This window comes from Xiphophorus maculatus, chromosome 7, assembly GCF_002775205.1.
Source record: "Xiphophorus maculatus strain JP 163 A chromosome 7, X_maculatus-5.0-male, whole genome shotgun sequence".
In the NCBI taxonomy this organism is placed as follows: domain Eukaryota; kingdom Metazoa; phylum Chordata; class Actinopteri; order Cyprinodontiformes; family Poeciliidae; genus Xiphophorus; species Xiphophorus maculatus.
Window position 1 is genome coordinate 16,753,341 of NC_036449.1, and position 19,473 is coordinate 16,772,813.

Below are 19,473 nucleotides of genomic sequence, written 5' to 3' on the forward strand. Positions count from 1 at the left end.
AGGCATGTCCATCAGCTAGCTCGGCCCTCATGTTTGTTCTGTTGTTTTAAACTAGTTTTAAGAAAACTGCTGCCTTAAAGATCCAGCGTTCCGCTTTATAAGATTTGATACCTTAGTAGTTACTCAAAATTACCACATAAACCAGCTCTGTAGATTTATGTAGATATTATTTGTATTTGTACCCAACATATCTGGTGCACTTTGGTCAGTGTTTAGTGTGTTGAGTTATTTCTTGTATGGAGTATGAAGTTATGATTAAGGGTTTATTTCTTTACCACTTCTTTGTAATCTATGATATGTCTACACAAAGAACGTGGCAGCTTTTAAACTACAAAATTCTTTATTTTAAATTGAGTTTTCTCAAACATTTAATTCATGTAAATGTACGTTTCAATAAAAGAGTGCTGCAAACATTCATGTCACTTTCTACAGCTCCAAATTGTTAATCTGATTATTGTATTTGCAGTAAAACTGCAGCATGTGTACGGAATGAGACCAGGACTGAAGGCATAATGACAAATAACCTGGGCCAGAATGAAGTAGTTGCTCTGTTGAAGTTTTATGATGTTGTTTCCTGAGGTCTTGTGGAATGCATCTGGCATTACCGGAGATCTCTGTAAAGTTCCCCCGTCCCCAGGGATCTCGTTATCTCCCCTGTATTTCCACTTTTCATGGAGTAGGCACTTCTTAGCATTAAGTAGGAAAGATGAGGTGACCAATGGTTTTTTTTTCACCCTCTCCTTTTTTTTTTGTATTTGTCTTTATATATTTATCTTTGACCCCTACATCAAACACAAGGCTCTTTTTTGTATTCATTGGTTTTAGTGTTTTCCCTCTACTTTTAATAATGCTGGCTACAAATACCTGCCCATTGACATCACCTATACATTTTTTGTATGCTACATCATTTAATTTATATGTTAACTAAAACATTCTGTTGAAAGAAAGGAATAAATAAGAAACCTAGAAACCCAGAGAAAGGAGTTAAGCGAGCTTTTGTTTGTGTGTGCATCATTTTGTATCTGGATTTTTGAGTATTTAATTAATGACTTTGATAGCTGTGAGAGACCCCAAGACCCACAATCAAATTTTGGAATGGAAACAATTAGGACACTAAGTGATGAAGAGACTTCGGCATGGGGGGAAATAAATGAACTGTTAAGTCTCTGTGACATCACCCATGACTTCCCTGCTGTGATTGATAACCATCCCATCGGCCCCCAGCCCCTCATTTTCGCTTGTCCACAGGCGCTTTTGTGCGTCCGATCAGGAATAAATCAAAAAGTGAGGGTGAGGAAGACTGATATCACTGCGTCAACCCCACTTCCCTTTGGAAACTGCCTGATTTATAGTTGCTGTCGCTGGCAGCTATTGGGCCTGTTATGAAGTTATTCAAATGTTACTATTTATATTTCCTATTTTTTTGGTTTGTATATCAGACCATCTCGGCCTCTCTGAATGGGAAACGAGGCAGCCGAAATAGTTTGTCTAAAAATCAGACAAAGGTCAGTTTTAGTTCAAGATTTACAGAATTTTGAGGTCAAATATGTGATCTCCGTTTTTTTTTTTTTTTTTTTTTTTTTATCAAGCTTTGACAGCACCAGTGCTGATTTTGGAGGATTACAATTTCTCTTTAAGACTTATGGTATAGGGAGAAAAATATTCTTTGTCTTAAACTATTATCTTATCCCCTATAAAATCATTAATTATTTACATTAAATTCATAGATACTGGTGTTGACCGACTTTTTTTTTTTCTTTAATCTTCCTTCGTGAGTAAGGACTTCCTTACCAAACAGTGTTAAAATTCAGCAGAATCTGTGGGCTTTTTTTTTGAGTTTGCAGTTGTCATCAGTCTTGGTCAATCAGCCTGAAAATTCCAGTGAAAAGTTGATTGTTTTTAGTGTCTGATTCACTTGAGTAATATTTCTTTGATTTTTTTTTTTTTTTACAGGTCATGCCCTGAAGCCACAAGTATCATCAATTTTCACATCATTTCTGGACGGACTAAAGAAGTTTTACATCACCAAGGTAAAAAAAAAAAAAAAAAACACCATAACATCATTTGGATATCTTTGCCTCTGGTGTTTTCTGTAAAAAAAAATAAAAAACATTCTCCTTTTTAACTTTCAGTTCAAAGGGTTTGACCCTAACCGCTTGTGTGTGGCCACCCTGCTGTTTGAAGGAGCCCGTGAGAAGGTGCTGCAGCACGAGAAGCAAGTTTATGACATTGCAGCAAAATTTGGGTGCGAACACTTGGTCTATTCTATCCTTTTAAATGTATTTACATGAGGGGGAAAACAAGCTAAATCTCACTCATTGCAGGCTAGAATAAGGAGTAGCAGTGACTTGGGTTAAAAGAAAACTCTTTTACAACCTACTGCGTCACAGAAGTGTGGATCTGTGTGGACTGTTGAGTCACCTTTAGATGTCCTTTTTCCAGCACAGCTGTAATGTTAAAGCGAGTCTGCGGAGGGAAGTGATAGTAGAGCAGCAGTCCCCTGAGGACAGCACAGAGGAAGATGACACAGCCTGGTAGTCCTCAGCTGATATGATTGATCATGTTACTGAACAGCTGGGACTTCCCACTATAGAGGAAACCACTGTCCCAGCCCTCCTTTTTAAAACACCGGCCTGTTCAACAAGTTCAACCTAAAGTTGCTTTCCCATGTTCAAGACCTGAATTTGAAGTTGAAAATAAAAAGGAATACTTTAGTTACAACTTCCTATTTATTTTTTAAATAATAGCAGACATTGCAGTTTAAACAGACAGGCTTGTCTAAATATTTCTTTAAATATTTCTATTAAGGTTTCTTTTGGGAATAAAACTCCTCCTCTTGCCATTTATTTTCTGTTCCCTTTCATTTGTTTTCAGCAAATTCTAAGAATCTCTGAAGATTCAACAGAATTTATTCAAAATTAGTTTCTTTACCTAAGGGTCAAACAAGACAGACAATGGAAACTGAAATTTGCAGCTTCTAATGCAGCTGATTTATATTTATTTATTTGTTTGTTTTTTAATAAAGTAACAATGGCTCACAGCTTTGATCTTGAAGAAATATAGCAGTTTATGTAATCACAACATCTGCATCTGATTCGACAACTTTTATTATGCTGTGTCCTAGACATTTATGCAATATATACTGTGGATGACTGATGACGCAATAATTATCACATACAATTGAGAATTAAATATTACGACAAGAATTAATATTAGATATTAACAATAACCTTTAATTGATGTTTGGCCAAAAGTATAAGATTCCTGCCACACCGTGCCTCTTTCTGAAAGGTGTATTTTATTAGTCGCATAACCGCATTATAGAAATCTGTTTTAATTCATTTGTTGTCAAAGTAAATATAAAAAGTCCACAAAGAAGATAACAGTCGACTCAGCAGTTGGCTCCTTCTTGTCCCTATAAACGTTTTCCACAAAATTTGAAAAAATAAAAAGTATAGTGAAGATGTAAAATGGCCCAAAAACTGCTTGCATAAATATTCAGCTTTTACTGTAAATAAGTGTGATGTATTTGGTATTTACCATGTACCTTAAATGTTTAACACATTCCAGCCATCAACCTTATGAATGTCAAAAACCTGTCTCTGTAGGTTACGCAGTGTTCAAGCAATACTTCACCTGTCAATGACTTCATCTTGGATGATGCTTATTTCTAACATCCTTCCTTTCTAGTTTTACTCTGCTGCCTTGTGCTCAGACTTCCAGGCTTCCTTGGATCATAGAAAGCTATTAAAGCAGAAGAGGCGCATCAGTCTCATGTAGCATCCTCTCCATAATTGCATTATTTCAAAGAAATGGTGAACACCCATCAGATCAAGTGTCAGTGATGGATTACTTGGGTTAAGCCAGTAAGGAATGCTTTCCTCTGGTGTAAGGAAACAGGAAGACGGGTAAAAAAAAACAAAATCAATATAGTGATTTTCTAATGAGCTCGGCCTGATTAGTTTGGATGGTAAATGAAAATGTGATTACCCACAGCCAGTGATAGATGTGTGGCTGACCTGTGGCGATGCGTGGAGCGCAGCAGCATTGATCTGTACATTGTTGGAGTGACGAGCTCCAGGACAGCTGTTGTGAGGGCCAGCAGTCTGGGCAACAAAGCTTGAAAGAAAGGAGCAGTTAAATATTAACCATGTTGTGTCTTTCTAGGGGCTTGGCAGCAGGAGAGGACAATGGACAGAGGGGCTACATGTTGACCTTCGTCATTGCTTACCTCCGGGTGGGTCACTGCTCTGGCTTTTTCTCCGTCTGAGCTGATGGGCAGGGAGGCTGAGGGTTGACAGAAGATAGGATAGAAAATGAAGATGATGGGCTGCAGAATATGACCTCAGGAGGTCCTCCATCGGTCACAGTTATCAGTGTGTCTAATGTTGTGGAAGGAGGGCAGAGTGGCTCCTGACACAATAACAATAGAGAGTTACGCAGGTCAGTCCTGATGGAGGCCGTTCTGATGAGCACTGGTGTACATTTCAGTAAGCTTCTTACTGACAGCTTTATCCAAGGATCTAAATTTGAATTTTAAATGTGAGATAAAAGGGGAACTTATTGGATGTGTTTTCATCATAAGTAATGTTTTTTGTATTTATGAATTCAAAAAAAGTCATTGGAGGGAATAAGGGGCTTTATATCTTTATAGTTTTTTGTCACTTCATCTTATTTTTTCCATCTTATCTTTCAGTCATTAGTTTGACTGATCCGTTCACTTCTTTGGGGTTCAAAGTTGAAGCTGTCACAATATAATTTCTTCGCTGGATTCCTGCTAGTCTTCCATTCATTCTAGTTATAGGACTTCTGCAAATCCAAATAACAACAAGCTGTGTTTGATGACATTTGCTTCATCAAATGAAGTTACATTTGCTTCAGATATTGTTTCCATTAGAGATCGAGTTTTTCCATTCATTGAGGTTTTCTTTAGCTTTGTTTTAAAAAGATTAGCTTCTATTAAAGAGAGAGTCTTGGAGGGAAATACAAATGGGGGCAAATTTGTTTACTGGTAAGTGTAAAAAAGTCCTTAATCTACTGTTACAGCAACACAAAAGAATTTTGAAATGCTTTGATTAATGAAGTAAGAAGCATTAATATCTTTCTGCTTTTAGTTCATAGTAAGCATAAACCCCAGATAATGACAAAAAATACAATTACCGTAATTACGGTATTTCCATCTCAAGATTTTTATTAAAGTTGCATCTGAACATTTGATGTTTTGATACTGAAACAACTTATAGTTTCTTCACAACTTGGCAACCTTACCACCTCTTTAGCCTCTAAAACATGTATGCACTGCATTAAACAATACGTGCCACCAAATACATTGCAGGCATAGAAAATCAGAATTTATTCTTATCCAGAATAGATTAGAATAAATGTATTCTAATCCAGGCAGTTTTTAAGATAGACATACTGTCTGCAGAGATATGGAGAAAATAATAAATTTGTGATATATTTTGCATCTCTAGGTGGCTCTATATTTGACACTGCTGCCCTTAATAACTCATAAAACCCACTTATGCCAATAAATTGTACGGCACTTAATTCATCAGGAGCAGACACAGAGGGGTTCTATTTTTCATCTAGGGACTGAGATGGTCATAGGACAAGATGTATATATATTTATGTTTTGTATCAGTATAATGCTGAAGCATCCGTTGACGAGCTATTTTCTGTTTAACGGCAGATTATTATTAGAATTTAGTTGCCACATGTTCATAGATTTAGAACAGAAACAGACCCACAGGATCACAGATCCTCCACCGTACTTAAGTGTCTGTGAGTTGCTTTATCACATATTCATCCCTTGCTTCAGGCAAAATCCACCTGATGTGTTACCAAAAAAACTTAATCTTGCTCTCATCTGACCAGATATATAGTTTTCTGTTAAAGTAAAGAAAGTCATTGATTATTAATTAAAATATAACAGAAACTTTGATCCCTTATAAAGGTAAAGTATACTTTATAAAAACTTCATTTATTTTAAAGTAATTGTAAAGGAGACCAACAGTTGTTCCACTACTGAAAACTATTATTTATTACATAGAAAACACAACTTTAGACATGCTTTAGCTATATTTCGCACTAAATCCCACAAATTATTTTGACTAGGTTAAAATCTTTTGAAGCTACTGACCAAAGGGTCAAAAAGTGATTTCTGCCAGGTGCATGTAAATATGCTGAATCCATTAACTTTGCAGACTCCTAATGTTAATATTGTATTCTATACAGGACTTGGGAATGGACTACTATGTGATAGGGGAGTCTTTTGAAACCTCTGTGCCTTGGGACAGGTAAGTGCATTAAAAAGGGCTGCAGGCTTTTCTCTGTTAATTTTTAATGCATTTTGTTCTTTACTCCTTCTGAAAGACCACTCTGCTTTCTTGATGACCCTCTTTCTCTTTCAAATTCCCAGCCTCTCTCTTTGACATTCACCTTCATGTCTGCTTTCTCTAACCATTTAAACAACTGCATCAAAGGCCATTTTTCCTTCTCAGCATTGCTGGCACACGCACACACACCCACGCAAACACGCATAAATATAAAAGGACGTGGGTTTATCACCACATGTGCTGTGTGGGGGCGGCGTAACGTGTATACCATGAGCCGCTGATCTTCCTCAGATCCATGTTGTGAGATCTGCAGTTCCAACATGTTTTATTACCCTGCTTTCTCACACAACAAACACGAGCACGTGCAGCTCCCTGTTGTGTAAGATGCCTGACGGGAGAGACCAAGAGATCAGGCACTGAGGCAAGCATATGTGCCTGGCTCATTAACCACCCTCCTCCCCATCCTGCACAATCCACACCCGGCTGCACATGCTTAGGACTGGCGGCCATTTCCACACCAGTGGGAATCTCTCGCTCAGTGGTCGTCTTGTCAGTCAGTCTGTTGTCCTCCTCCTTCCTGGCTTCCTGCCTTTTTTCACAAAATTAACCCTTTTTATGCCATTAATGAATTTATTCATATGGATATTCCTTACAAGCAAAAAGGGCTTAGATTTGGTAGTACGAGAAAAGAGCTCTTAAGTTTTTATGTCTTTCACATGAATTTTCTTTCAGGGTTTTGGACATTTGCCGGAATGTGAAGGCACGCATCATACGAGAGTGTAAAGACAAAGGAGTTCAATTTCCACCTTTATCAACTTGCAGGTAACAAAAAAACAGCTTTCTGTGAAAACTAAAGGTGCACAGAAGTGATGTTTATGTGTCACGTAAAATTGTCAAATGAAACTAGAGATGCAGAGATTTTCTGGCCTTCTCCTGCTGTCATGCTACAGTGTGGAATAGCAGTCTTGCTCTTGCTCACTCTTTCTAAAATTTGCCCTAGTGCATTGCTTGAAAAGCATTTTATGGATCCCATTTTCAGAAAAAATAAAGGTCTAAAAATCTATCTATAATTTTCAATATTAGGCCTGAATTCAGGACTTATCTTTTATGAATATTTTATTATTTCATATTAAACTGAATCACAAGCGTCCAGTAACTTTTATTCAAAAGCAGATTTTGATTTACTCATTCCTTTAAAAATGGCTAAATACAGCTGAGAGTGATCCATAACCTGTTGATATTTCTTGCTAAAGACTATAGAAAAAAATCCACACAAAACATTTTGACATTGCTGGTCCCTTTTTGGGTTTTGGTTTTTCAATGATTCATAGATCCTTTGCCTTCAAAAATCCATCTATCTTGTTTTATTAAAATAATAAGTATTTAATTTATTTTTGAGAACATAAAAATTATTAAGTTCTTTCAACTTTTGCCCCACTTGTCAAAAACTTTGGACACTTTTTCAATTAGAAATAAAATGGTACTTCTGTTAGGGTTTTCTAGTCATTATATATGAAAATCCACAATACAGCAGTAGCATGACTTGACTTTTTCTTTTCCTTCTTTTAAAAATCTTTTTTTTTTTTTACTCTTCTGTAAAATGAATATTACATTATGAAGGCTCATTTCTTTCCACCGGAAATGGTTTGTTCTGTACTCCCATCCCAGTTGCCTTGATCAGACGGACAGTGGGACAGGCTGGCTGGCTGGCTGGTCAGTTGAGGAGCACCAGGCTGCCGCTCGCAGATTGCGTGCAGATTAAGCCTCGGCCTGATTATGCTGCAGCCATTCATTTCCCGGCTGCAGTCTGTCACATGATTGATTTGTCCATTTAACCTCTAGAACAGTCAGTGTGCCACGTGATGGGCCATGTCAAATGAACAAGGGCTCTGCACCCTGCGCCTCCACAGGGAGTAGAGCCAGAAAATAAAACCACACACAAACTGGAGAGTTTTGTTGCAGCACAGCGGCTGTTGAACTTGTTACAACACCTGAGCTGTTTGTTTTGTTAAAATGCAATGCAGATGGATCTCTGACAATTGACTTTCTCCTATTGAATATGGCAGTGCTTTAAGATTGTTTGTGGTTTCTAGTATGAATGAAATTGAGGTCAAACCTCCCACCTTCTCATTATCACTATTATCCCTGCTATGGCAGACAGTTAAAAAAAATTAAAACACATTAAATTCAAATGTAGCCTATTAGAAAATCCAGCTGCTAAGTTTCTCACTGATGTGTCCTGTTGTGCAGGGTAACTCAGACGTATGACGCTGGCGCCTGTGTCTACTTCTACTTTGCCTTCAACTACAGAGGACTCAGTGATCCGGTGCATGTGTATGAACAAGTGGAGGTGGGTTCAGCTTTGGTTTCTATTGTATTCTTTGATGGACAAGTTGGAAATTCTCACTATGTTCCATAATCATGAGTGAAATGATCTTGCTTTGGTCTTTACTTTCAGCATGCAGCTAGAGAAGAAATCCTTGCCAATGGAGGGAGCTTGTCACATCATCATGGAGGTACTGCAAGCTGAAAATTTTACACTCAAAACATTATCAGTTGCTCCAAATATACATAAACCTTCCTATTGGATAGTCCTCTGTCCATCATATACAAACATGTTGATCTGGGACCCGCTGATAGCGATGCGGGCTGCTGCATGCCATGAAGCCGACCGTGCTCTAAATGTGCGTTCGGACCCTGCTTCTCTTCACACGTCCAGAATCTGCTCCTGCAGCTCAGATGAATGACTCCGACTCGTTTGTTCACTTCAGCAAAGCGTAAGCGCGGGAGGCCAGCGAAACGACTCCATGGGCCCCATCAGGGATAACCGAATCGGTTGCCTTATCTATATTGCCATCCGCCTTGCTGTTTTCATACATCACTTCAGGCTATTCATCACACCTGTCCAAAACAGTATGCAGTGAATCAGCTGCGATATTAAATCACAATTTTTCCCGAAGGCGGGGACGGGTTCAAAATTAAAAGATTGCTAATAAAAAGGAGGCAGTGGGTCGGGGTAAATGATGCCGCCGTTATCGCCGGCTCTACGCTGACCTCCAAGCGGTGGCCCCGTCACCCCCGAGCGGCATGGGGGTGGTGACGAGTGGGGGAGAAGAGGGGATATTGATGCAGCTCCTGTGTGCGAGGCCCACTCTGTAATTGTGATTAATACCAGCGGGGCTCGCTATCTGAGTGCAGACAGGCCGGTTTGTCTGCCCACAATCAGCGCTTGACAAATGGAGCCTGTTCCTGCAGGTTTTGTGTATCAAACAGATGTAGTCAAGAATGGTGAGGTGGGAGGGCACTGCAGGAAATCTACATTTCTGTGGCCCCGTGTTTACAACAGGTCACTGCTGTGCTGAGTGGGCAGAGGAAGGATTTCTGAACACTTCCTCTGCAGCTACATCGCTCGGCCACCTCGCTCTGTTCACTCCTGTTTGACAGAAGTATTTAAAAACTCAGGAATCTGCATTTTAAATAAAATTATAGACTGGTTGAAAACCCAAAAGTCTAGGGCCTCATGTCATCTGTAACCAGGTCACCATGTTGTAGTTATGAAAAGTTCCTCAACATCAATCATCAATCTATTAACTCCTCATTGCAGCTTCTTGGACAATAGTTCCTGCTTGTGTCCTGGCCCCATTTTGTTAGTGAGGCGCAGTGTTGAGGAACGGAGGCTCATCTAACGTTCTCTTTTCTTTGCATGAATGAGAAGAACAGCATAACTTCAGGGTGGATTCCTCTGCTTCTGCACTTCCCCACAGGCCCAGTTCTTTACTTCTTATTAGGATTATATTTGGCTTTATCTCATAAGCCAACAGTTCTTATAAGTTCTTATAAGAACTTATAAGAACATAACTTATAAGAAGTTACAGTTATAAGTTCTTATAAGAACTGTTGGCTTCTTAAAGCTAACAGTTCTTAAATGTGAGGTGGTTTTCATCCAGCCACACCTCTGCAAATACATACACAGTGCTCAAAATTACTGTCATTTTCAGCATAACAGTAATTATTCCTGTACAATACTATTACTAGAAGCATTATATAGTGAAATTGATGACCGGGATATAAATAAAAAAAGTGAGTAAATGCAGTTTCCCTCCCACAGCCACCTATTTGGTGTAATGGAGATGTTGTGTTTGTTTATGTTCATCTTTTGCGCACAGCAGGCTCAGGAAAACCAGGGAGAACAACATAGGCAGGACTGTTAGCATGTAGCATCAACTCATGTGGCACAGACCGGCAAAACAAAGCTGGGGACAAAAGAGGCAGGCTGGAACGTGCGCCCGTTGACTGGTGGAATATTTAGTGATGGAGTTATTCCTGGCAGTTGGTTGCATTGGAGTTTCTTTAGGTGCTTCATTGGAAAAACACAAAAGCACGTCACACTTTGTAGATTTTAGATTTTAACTTGCAAAAAAAGTACAGCTATTTATTAGTTCACATCGCTTAACAAATATGTTCTACGTACGTTGTCTGTAACATTAAAACACATTGAACACTGAGGTTTGTTGTGACATGTGAAAATGTGGGGAAAAAAGATTTTCAAGGTGCTGTGGGAGGCAAATAAATGACCTAATTTAGAGAAGTTTACTTCTTGCCTTGCCGGAACTTCTGTAGGCTTTTCCACATGTGAAATATGAATTTCTTTCTCTGTTTCTTTATTTTGGGACAGGTGGGTTGGGGGGAATCTCTGAAATAGCTACCTGCTCTGCTTTGCATGTCTCAGCTGCACAGACCAGGTCTAGGGAGATTGATTGCAACAGAAAGCAAAAAGGAGAGAATATGACAAGATAGATGTGTAAATTATCACAGTGATGGAGGCAATGATGCAGTCCCAGAACCTTCTGTTTTCTTTCCTCTTTCCTGAGAGGAGGGAGGGACGGAGGTGGGACAAGAGAGACGGAGTTCGGAGGAGGAGGTTGTTGTAGGGGGCGTGGTACTTTCTTGGTTATTGGGCAGCAGCTGATTGGTCCCTCTGCCACCATCTGGAGGTCTGTGTGCTGCCGAGAGTCCCTGGTGACCCTGCTGTCGGCCCTGTTTTGTTAGGAGACAGGCGTTGCTGCCCTCATGGCTGATCCCCATCTGGGTTTCCTGGCTGCTGTGTGATATCATGGGGATGTAATGTGTTGAGGGGAGGGTCCTTCCCTTCTGACACTCTTTCAAAACTGCGGCTCCCTGCTAAGGATGAGGAAGAAATCATCGCGCTGACTCTGTTTCAGGCTTTTATATCTAATCTCAGGTGTTGACTCTGAGCAGCACCTATTTAAGTTTCTCGTTTCTGTTTACTTTGTGTTTCTTTCAGTAATACAACTTCGAATTGTTTATATTTATCAAACTATGGTGGCATTTTTGTACACTCTTTTCTTTCCTGTGCTTTTCAGTAATGCTTATGTTAGTGGAACCACAGATCCTTTTCTTTTAAACTAAAACTTTTACCTTAGGAAACAGTGTGGTTACTCAGTAATTTAATAATGAATTAGTTTGGCTCTACTTGGCGTGGAAGGATAAATCTATTTGTTAGAGATTTATCTTTTTTCGCTTCTCTATAAGTAAGCTCACAGGTGTGTCTAAATTATTTCATTTCTGTAGTTTGAAAAAGTGATATGTACATTATATAAGTTTATTAGACAGTGATATATTTACAGGGCTTATTTCTTTTAATTTTGATCATCACTCATTGGAGCTAGTAACCTGAGATTTAGTTTGAAAGAAAGTAATGTTACTATATAAGATCTGTAAGAAAGAAATTACATTAATGTATAAAAAAAATGGTATGTCAACAGTTTTTGACACCACGCATAATAATGGCAAGTCACAAAAATTTATTCTCAGAGAAGCTTTATGCAAGCAAATTAATTAGCATGTTAAGTGGAAAGATAAACATTTACAAATGCGGCCAGAAGAGGATCTCACTGGATACCTCCATCTACTCTAACTAAATTTGAACTATTTTTCAACAAGAAATTGACAAATTTCTGTTTCTACATTTGAAAGGTTTACTGTTTAAACTCAATTTATTGAAAAACAAAAACAAACTTCAATTCTTTTTGGGGATTCACCTGAGTTCAACCCTGCTCATACATGACCTCAGTTGATGTGGGGAAATGATTTAACCTTTGAAAATGTGCATTTAGTTTCTACATACTGAAGGAATGAGCTCCAGTTGGCTGTAAAACAAGGAGTGAAGCAGAAATGTTTTGTTTTTACTTCAGAGGAAAATTAAACCCTGTATTAATATTTGTTTATATTTGCCCAGTGAAGCACCATCAGTTGTACTTGAACCACGGTTAAGGACTACTGCTTTATATCAAACAATAAGGAAAACCATTTAAAGCACAGAAGGAGTCCTTGGCTGCTGTGCAGTTTATCTTAACAATATCAGTTTTCAGCATCACATTACTCTCACTTTTCTGCCCGATGCTGAAAAAAGTAAATATTTTAAGTTATTCAGCTTTATTGACTTTATAAACAACAAGAACAAACAAATGGTCTTGGTTCATTTCTTTAGCATACTTCAAAGTTCCCAACCAGACCTCCTGCTGGTTGCAGATTCTCCACTGGGCGCTGACTCTGGTGTGTGTGTGTGTGTGTGTGTGTGTGGGTGGGTGTGTGTGTGTGTGTGTGTGTGTGTGCGTGTGTGTGTGTGTGTGAACAGCTGCGAACCTCCCAGGCAGCCTCGCCAGGTTTTGTGGTGAAGCTGCTCTCCCTCCTCAGGTTTAGGTTTCATAGGGAAGCTCGGCGGTGGCGGCAGAGAGCCAAAGTCCTGCTGACACAGGAACATAGAGCCAGTGTGGCAGCTTCTTGGCCGTCATGGTAACGCCAGGGAGCAGAGCTCAGGACAGCTCGGCCCCGTAGGTCAGAAAGAGCGATATGCTCGTATGCAGGGAGGGAGTTTGACTTTAGCGGGGGTCTCAGTGAGGGAGCCGGGAATGGACCGCCGCGGCCGCCAACTGGCCCCTCCTCTGGGAACACACAGAGCCTAATGAGTTTGATAGTCTGCTGAGCTCCATAAATCATGCCATGCAAAACATTTCTCCTCTCTGAATAAAAGCATTTATCACCCTCTGTTTATTCACTCACTCTCACAAGATTGATTGGCTCCCAGCAGCCTGCTGAGCAATCAGCCATGCCGATTCCGCCGTTTCTCCCCCATGGTCGTCTTCCTCCACTTATTTATTTTATTTTTCTCTTCTGCCATTCAGTGGGGAAACTTCGGAAGGAGTGGATGAGGGAGACTGTCTCCAATGTCGGCGTGGGGATGCTCAAGTCTGTCAAGGACTATGTTGACCCAAATAACATCTTCGGCAACAGGAACCTCCTCTAATTCCAAGTTCCCATCTGTTATCTCACCTTTTATTTTTTCTAAAAGCTTCCTGTGCATTTTGGATTAACAGCTACTAAATGTGAATTTAAAACACAGATCTCCATCAAACATGTCTCTCGGTGCCATTTAATGATTCACTCTTCTCTTTTACCTTACATCGCACTTAATCTGCTCAGCTTCTTCTAACAAGATTCAATGGGTGCAGCAAAACATTGACTTATCTCATATTTGCTTCCTGAACGCCTTTGCCAACATAGAAGAAGCTGTGTTATGATCCTCCTGTGGGGGTGTGTGTGTGTGAGTGAGTGTGTGTTTGGCACTACTTTAGTGGTAAGTTTCTAAAGCTGTGCCTTTCTAAAGCTTGTATCTGCCTTTCCTTCTCCTTCGTGTCCAACATGTGTCCTTTCTCGTCTCCTGTCATTCTGACCTTATGCCATATTAGACGTGTTTCAGGACCGCGTGTATCTGTGGGTGCCTGTCCTTCCGCCCAAGCAGTTTGGGTCCACTGATTCCAAGCCCATGTTTCGTACGATTGCTGAAAGAAATAAGCATACCTTTGTGTGTTTAGTTTTTGTACTGAAAGCTTTTACACGGAGTGGTTTGTAACTAATGAAGAGAAGTGGAAATGAAGCCATTTTAAACATGTTTCTGTTTTGGAGGGAGGGGCCTGTAAACGGCGGTGCTCACGTCGAACCAAAGACTTGAATCATCAGATTGTCTGATGCAGTGCACGTGAGACGTTTACTCATCATTGGCATTAATCTTGATTTTTGATCTCTAATTGATTTCTTCCATCTTGGAATGCTTATGTGACAACTTCAAATAATTTTAGAATCAAGAATTAGATGAAGACATTAAAAGGATTCAGCAGGATTCTTTGTGAATTCAGACGTTGTAGCATAGTCCACAAATTTTTGCTATAGTTAATGTAAGGGTTTTTTTAAAGCTCAGTGTTGCCTGCTTTATGGACTCTAAAACTAACTATAACCATTTCCTGTTGAAATCTCATTATCTGACTCAATCTTTCACCCTCAAATGAATGATAATTGGAATGAATGATCAGAAATGATCCAAAAATCACAAAGAATCGAGCCGACTGTGCACTGGAAACGATTATGAAATCAGCGTTACCTGAATTGAAGACCCCAGAGAAAACCTTTAAATTCTGATATCAGGAGTCAAAGTCAAACCAATTGTCAAATATGATGCATCATTCTGTGGGGCTGCTTTATTACTGGTTAATTCCACAAAGTAGATTTGAATAATAAAGTAACTGGACTACTTCCTAATCCTACAACCTCAGCTTACAGCAACAGTGATGACTGGAAGTTGGGAACTAGAATTTTCTACAAGACGGTGATCGCAAAACCACCAAATTAGTTTTTGGTTCAGATAAAGCAGACTTAGGTCAGCTTTTGAGAATCTCTGAGTGCAGCTGGAACAAAAAGCTGGGTTATGTTTAACAACCAAGAAGCCTATCAATTTAAATCAACTTTATCAGTTACACAGTTATACCAAAGCCACTCTGGAGAAAGGTTTTATGGTCAAAGGGAACAGCAGTGGAGCTGTTCAAAAACAATCATGAGATTCATGTTTGGGGGAGTCTTCCAAACTGTACCAAATGCCAAGCGTGATGGTAGAAGCATCATGTTGTGGGCTTGTTTTGCTGTCATACAGTTGGTTCCAAAAGGACAATGATCCCAAACACACATCAAACTGATTCTAGAGTACACAAAGTAGGCTAGCATTAAGATTTTGGTTATTTAAAGGAAAAATCTGTTATTAAACACGTTTTTAATTATGGAGATTTCTCTCAATGATGAGTGCAAACCTCTTCGTGGCACATCCTTCATTGTCATGCAGTCACTTCATCAGCTAAACTGTATTTTTTCCTATTAGTATATGCAAAGATTACCATCCTGACATGTAAATATTTATGACTGTTACACATGCTAAAACATTCTGCTCAAACCACACGTCTTTAATAAGTTTGTCCCTCGAAAGATTCCTTGAAGAGTCGAGTAGTTTAGTGTTTCTATATTGTCCAAAAGCTTTTATGAACTGATACTGTAATGTGCTACATTTTGATACTGATCTTGTACCCATTTAGCTGCTCGTTCTCTGATCTTTGCCTCATTTTTTCTGGACCACTCTGTCGTATGTTGATTAAATACAACAATAAAATCCTCTCCAGATAAATTAATCTCTGAGACCTAACTTTTTACCCCATGTGTCAAAAAACTCGCCATTGAATGTTGTAGCTTTTACCTTTTTTTTGTCAAATTTCCACTTCTCTTAACATCAACATTGAGTACATTTTGTCAATGCTGTTTGTGCAATAAACTAAAGTAAAAACATCAGCATTGGGGCTTTTTTTTATCATCTCAGTACACGCACAATCACAGGGCAAAGATGTTCTTGCAGCTCTGAAGTCTTAATTTATTCTGGCAGATGTGCAGCGGAAGGTCAGCAGAAGCCTGAAAGCAGGTTTGTGTTTGTTCTGCCTCAACATGCACCACTCAGAGCTCAAGGTAATCCTGCACAGCAGAGTTGAGCAGAATCCGCCTTTTGCTTCCTGTCAGGAAAAATTCGCCAACCCCCCACCCCCATTCCTCGTTCAACACACACGCTCATTTGGGAGTCGTCCTCACCCACACATCCGCCCACACACAGCTGACTGACGTCACAGCATCCAGCAGCGGCACAGCTCAGCCTTGAGCGATGAAATTCACTGCAGTTTTGCCTCTATAAGATTTTGTGAATGGAAATAGCTGATCCCTACAGAAGGCAAAGGAGCATTCAAATCCAAACATTTAAATAATTACAACAGTCTTATAATTAAAACATATTAAAATAGTTTAAAGAAAGGTCTTAATCTTCTTTTGCATCATTGCCCATAAAATTTCAAATGTATTTCAATGAAATGTGCTGGAATCTGCAGTGTTTCACTAATGCATTTTTTAAGTGCAGATACTCATCAGTCCACAGGAGGTCAGCATCACACAGAGAGAAACCTCAACTTTGAGGCAACCATAGTTGTTTTTTTCTCTTTATCCTGAATAATATTATACACATTTTTGCACAATTTCTGAACAAATCGGTTTAAAATTTGGTTTCTTTTCAAGCCAATACATATGGTTTGTACTTTAAGCCAACTATTTCTACAGACTCTCTGACAGTCTGGACAGTGGTATATATTTTTTAGTCATTTTCAATAGTAGTGTAAAATTGTAAATTGAAAATGTGTGATTTTCATTTTAAATTATAACATAAAATATGTGGTGCTTTATAAACAGCCCCTTTACAGTAAAATAGATAATAAAACAATGCCATGAGAAGTCATCTAACTAGTTAGTTGTGCTTAATCTAATGTCTGTTTAAATCCAGCTGATCTGTGAAGGCTTGAGAGGTTTGTTATAGGACATTAGTGAACAAACGGCATCGTTACGACCAATGGGACTTAGTTCTTGGCAAGTGAAACGATCTTTCAGCTGCTTGAGGGCAGCCTGGCATAAAGGCATAATTTGTTCTCATTTCTTTTGTAGATTCTATGAAAAAACAAATACACTACCACAGTTTGACAGAAAATAGTATTTTAAAGGAATGTCAGGATACAATAGGTGAAAACTGGAGGCATGGTCTGCTGTAATACAAACTCTGTGTTCTCTCACATAGAAGAAGGAAATGAGCCCAATTTGTGGATAATAATGAAAAGTACAAGATCCTGAGTACAAGTGGCTGAAATGAGCTTCCTCCTTCAAGAGGCCGGACTCTTGAAGGAGGATGAGGATGAGGAGCTCGGGAATCCACATATTTGATACCCCCAATCACATATAGCCAATAAGTGGATACTGTGGGGTTAATGTTCATTACAGTCCTGATGTCCAGGGTTGTAAGTAAAGTGAGTAAAAAGCAGCCAAAATCTAAAGAACAATTTAGAAAGAGCTTCAGAAAGTCTGATGAACGTACTGATCAAGACCACCTTCAAAGATTAATGGATAATCTGCATCGTTGCAGGCAAGACCAGAATCTTTAAACAGCATCGTATATCTTAAAAAAAAAAGTTTATCTCCTCTGGGATGTTCTCTATTATTAACACGACACACTCGGTAAACACTTAAATATGTTAAATCTATCCTTCAGGAACTAAAGATTTCTTTTTAATTCTGTTTTATTGTGATATTTCCTCACTGGTTAGCTTTTGTAGAACATACATAACGTCGTAAGAAAAGTGAGTATGCAATACATTGTGTTTTATTGTGTAATATGTATATGAATCTACTGAGATATTTTACATACTTATAAAACCAAATCATCAATGGATTTAGCCATGTTTATTTATATGAGTGCATGTGAACTTCCTCTGTTCTTGCATCTGTTTCTTTAGCAGACTATTGAGAAATTTTGTAGCAAAAACAAAATGTTTATTCAAAGATTTTCTATCATTAGGTCTTGCAGATGCATGGACTTCTTGGCATAACCCTAACCCTAACCCATCACAAACAAACTTCAATGTATTTTGGGGAGAATATTACACGTCTGATTAACTTGAAGTAGTGAAAGTTGCTGAGCAGATAGAAATGTTTGGGCTAAAGTAATCAAGATAAAACATGTGGATGCATTTCTATGTAGCCTCATTTAATCTTCTGCTCCCTGCAGTGTTTTATTATGCATACATATTTCTTAGTTCTTCTGTAACAAAATAAATCAAACACATGTAGAAGATTTATTTTTTTCTTTATTCAAACTCTGAACAGAAACAGAAGCACATTTGCCTTTTTCATGCTCTGGCTTTCCCTCAGACTAGCCTGTCTTGAATAAATCCAAAATCCAAACCAGGAGAGAAATACAGGTGGAAAAAGGAAGAGGAAACTTTGTCCACATGTGGAGCCCTAATAGAAAAATAGAAGAGCAGTATTCATATGTAACTCACGCAGCATAATGCAGGAGAATTTAAGTCATGCATGTCTGATGAGATAAGGTGTGCGCTAGTCAAAATACGAGGTATTTGTCGGCTCACTTTGTTTGCTACATCCTCAGCAAATTGGTTTTAGTCGAGACTGCATTAAACATGCGATTCTGGTCGTTTTCTGTTGAGCTCTTCAAATAAAACACACTAGATCCATGCCTCACAATGTGCACAGTCACATTAGAAACGCCAGCCCACAAAGCTACAACACGACTCATAAGGCATACCCATACTCAGAAATAAGTAGTTTGAATAATACCAAAAGGAAAGCTTTGATATTAGATGGGCACTCCAGTTTTCATGTGTCAGTCTTCTGCAGGAAGGAAAACAAATGGTTGGATATGTAGGCTCTGAGCAAAGCTTAGAAATGAAACAAAATAAAAACTGAGGCTTTCTACAGTTTTAAAAATGAAACAAATGGATTTAGTCAGAGTCAGGCTGTTGACGGCCTGACTCTACAAAAGCTGTGCTTTAAGCAGATCTGTGCTTCACTAAAACACCCAGTGACCTGATAGTGCTTTCAGATGATGATGGTCTGCATGAAAAACAAAAACGCTTTCAATAACTTCATAAACTCAACTCTGAAAGAAGGAAGGAAGGATACAGGGCAGAGAAGAAGATAGGAGACAAGGGAAGAAACAAAGGATACAAGAAAGCAAGAAAGGATATATGAACAAAAAGAAGGAAGACAGAGAAATGACAAAAGAGAAGAAGAAAGGAAGAAAGTAAAGATAAAATGAATGACCCATAGAAGGAAAAAAGAGAAACCATAAAGAAGAAAGGAAGCAAAGGAAAAAGTAAAATATGAATAAAAGAAAGAAAAAGTGGGGAGAAAAAAA

At 38.8% G+C, this 19,473-nt stretch overlaps 1 protein-coding gene across 1 annotated transcript in view; it reads left to right on the forward strand.

Annotated features, from left to right (window-relative positions):
- Nucleotides 1-16,025, forward strand: part of agps (alkylglycerone phosphate synthase) — a 35,084-nt gene extending 19,059 nt beyond the window's left edge. Inside the window, exons 13-20 of the mRNA XM_023336911.1 lie at nucleotides 1,954-2,030; nucleotides 2,133-2,245; nucleotides 4,168-4,237; nucleotides 6,238-6,299; nucleotides 7,071-7,160; nucleotides 8,589-8,688; nucleotides 8,797-8,854; nucleotides 13,544-16,025. Coding sequence (XP_023192679.1) covers nucleotides 1,954-2,030; nucleotides 2,133-2,245; nucleotides 4,168-4,237; nucleotides 6,238-6,299; nucleotides 7,071-7,160; nucleotides 8,589-8,688; nucleotides 8,797-8,854; nucleotides 13,544-13,665 — 692 coding nt within the window. The 3' untranslated portion in view covers nucleotides 13,666-16,025. The remainder of the gene's footprint in view (nucleotides 1-1,953; nucleotides 2,031-2,132; nucleotides 2,246-4,167; nucleotides 4,238-6,237; nucleotides 6,300-7,070; nucleotides 7,161-8,588; nucleotides 8,689-8,796; nucleotides 8,855-13,543) is intronic.
- The last annotated feature ends 3,448 nt before the right edge of the window (nucleotides 16,026-19,473 follow it).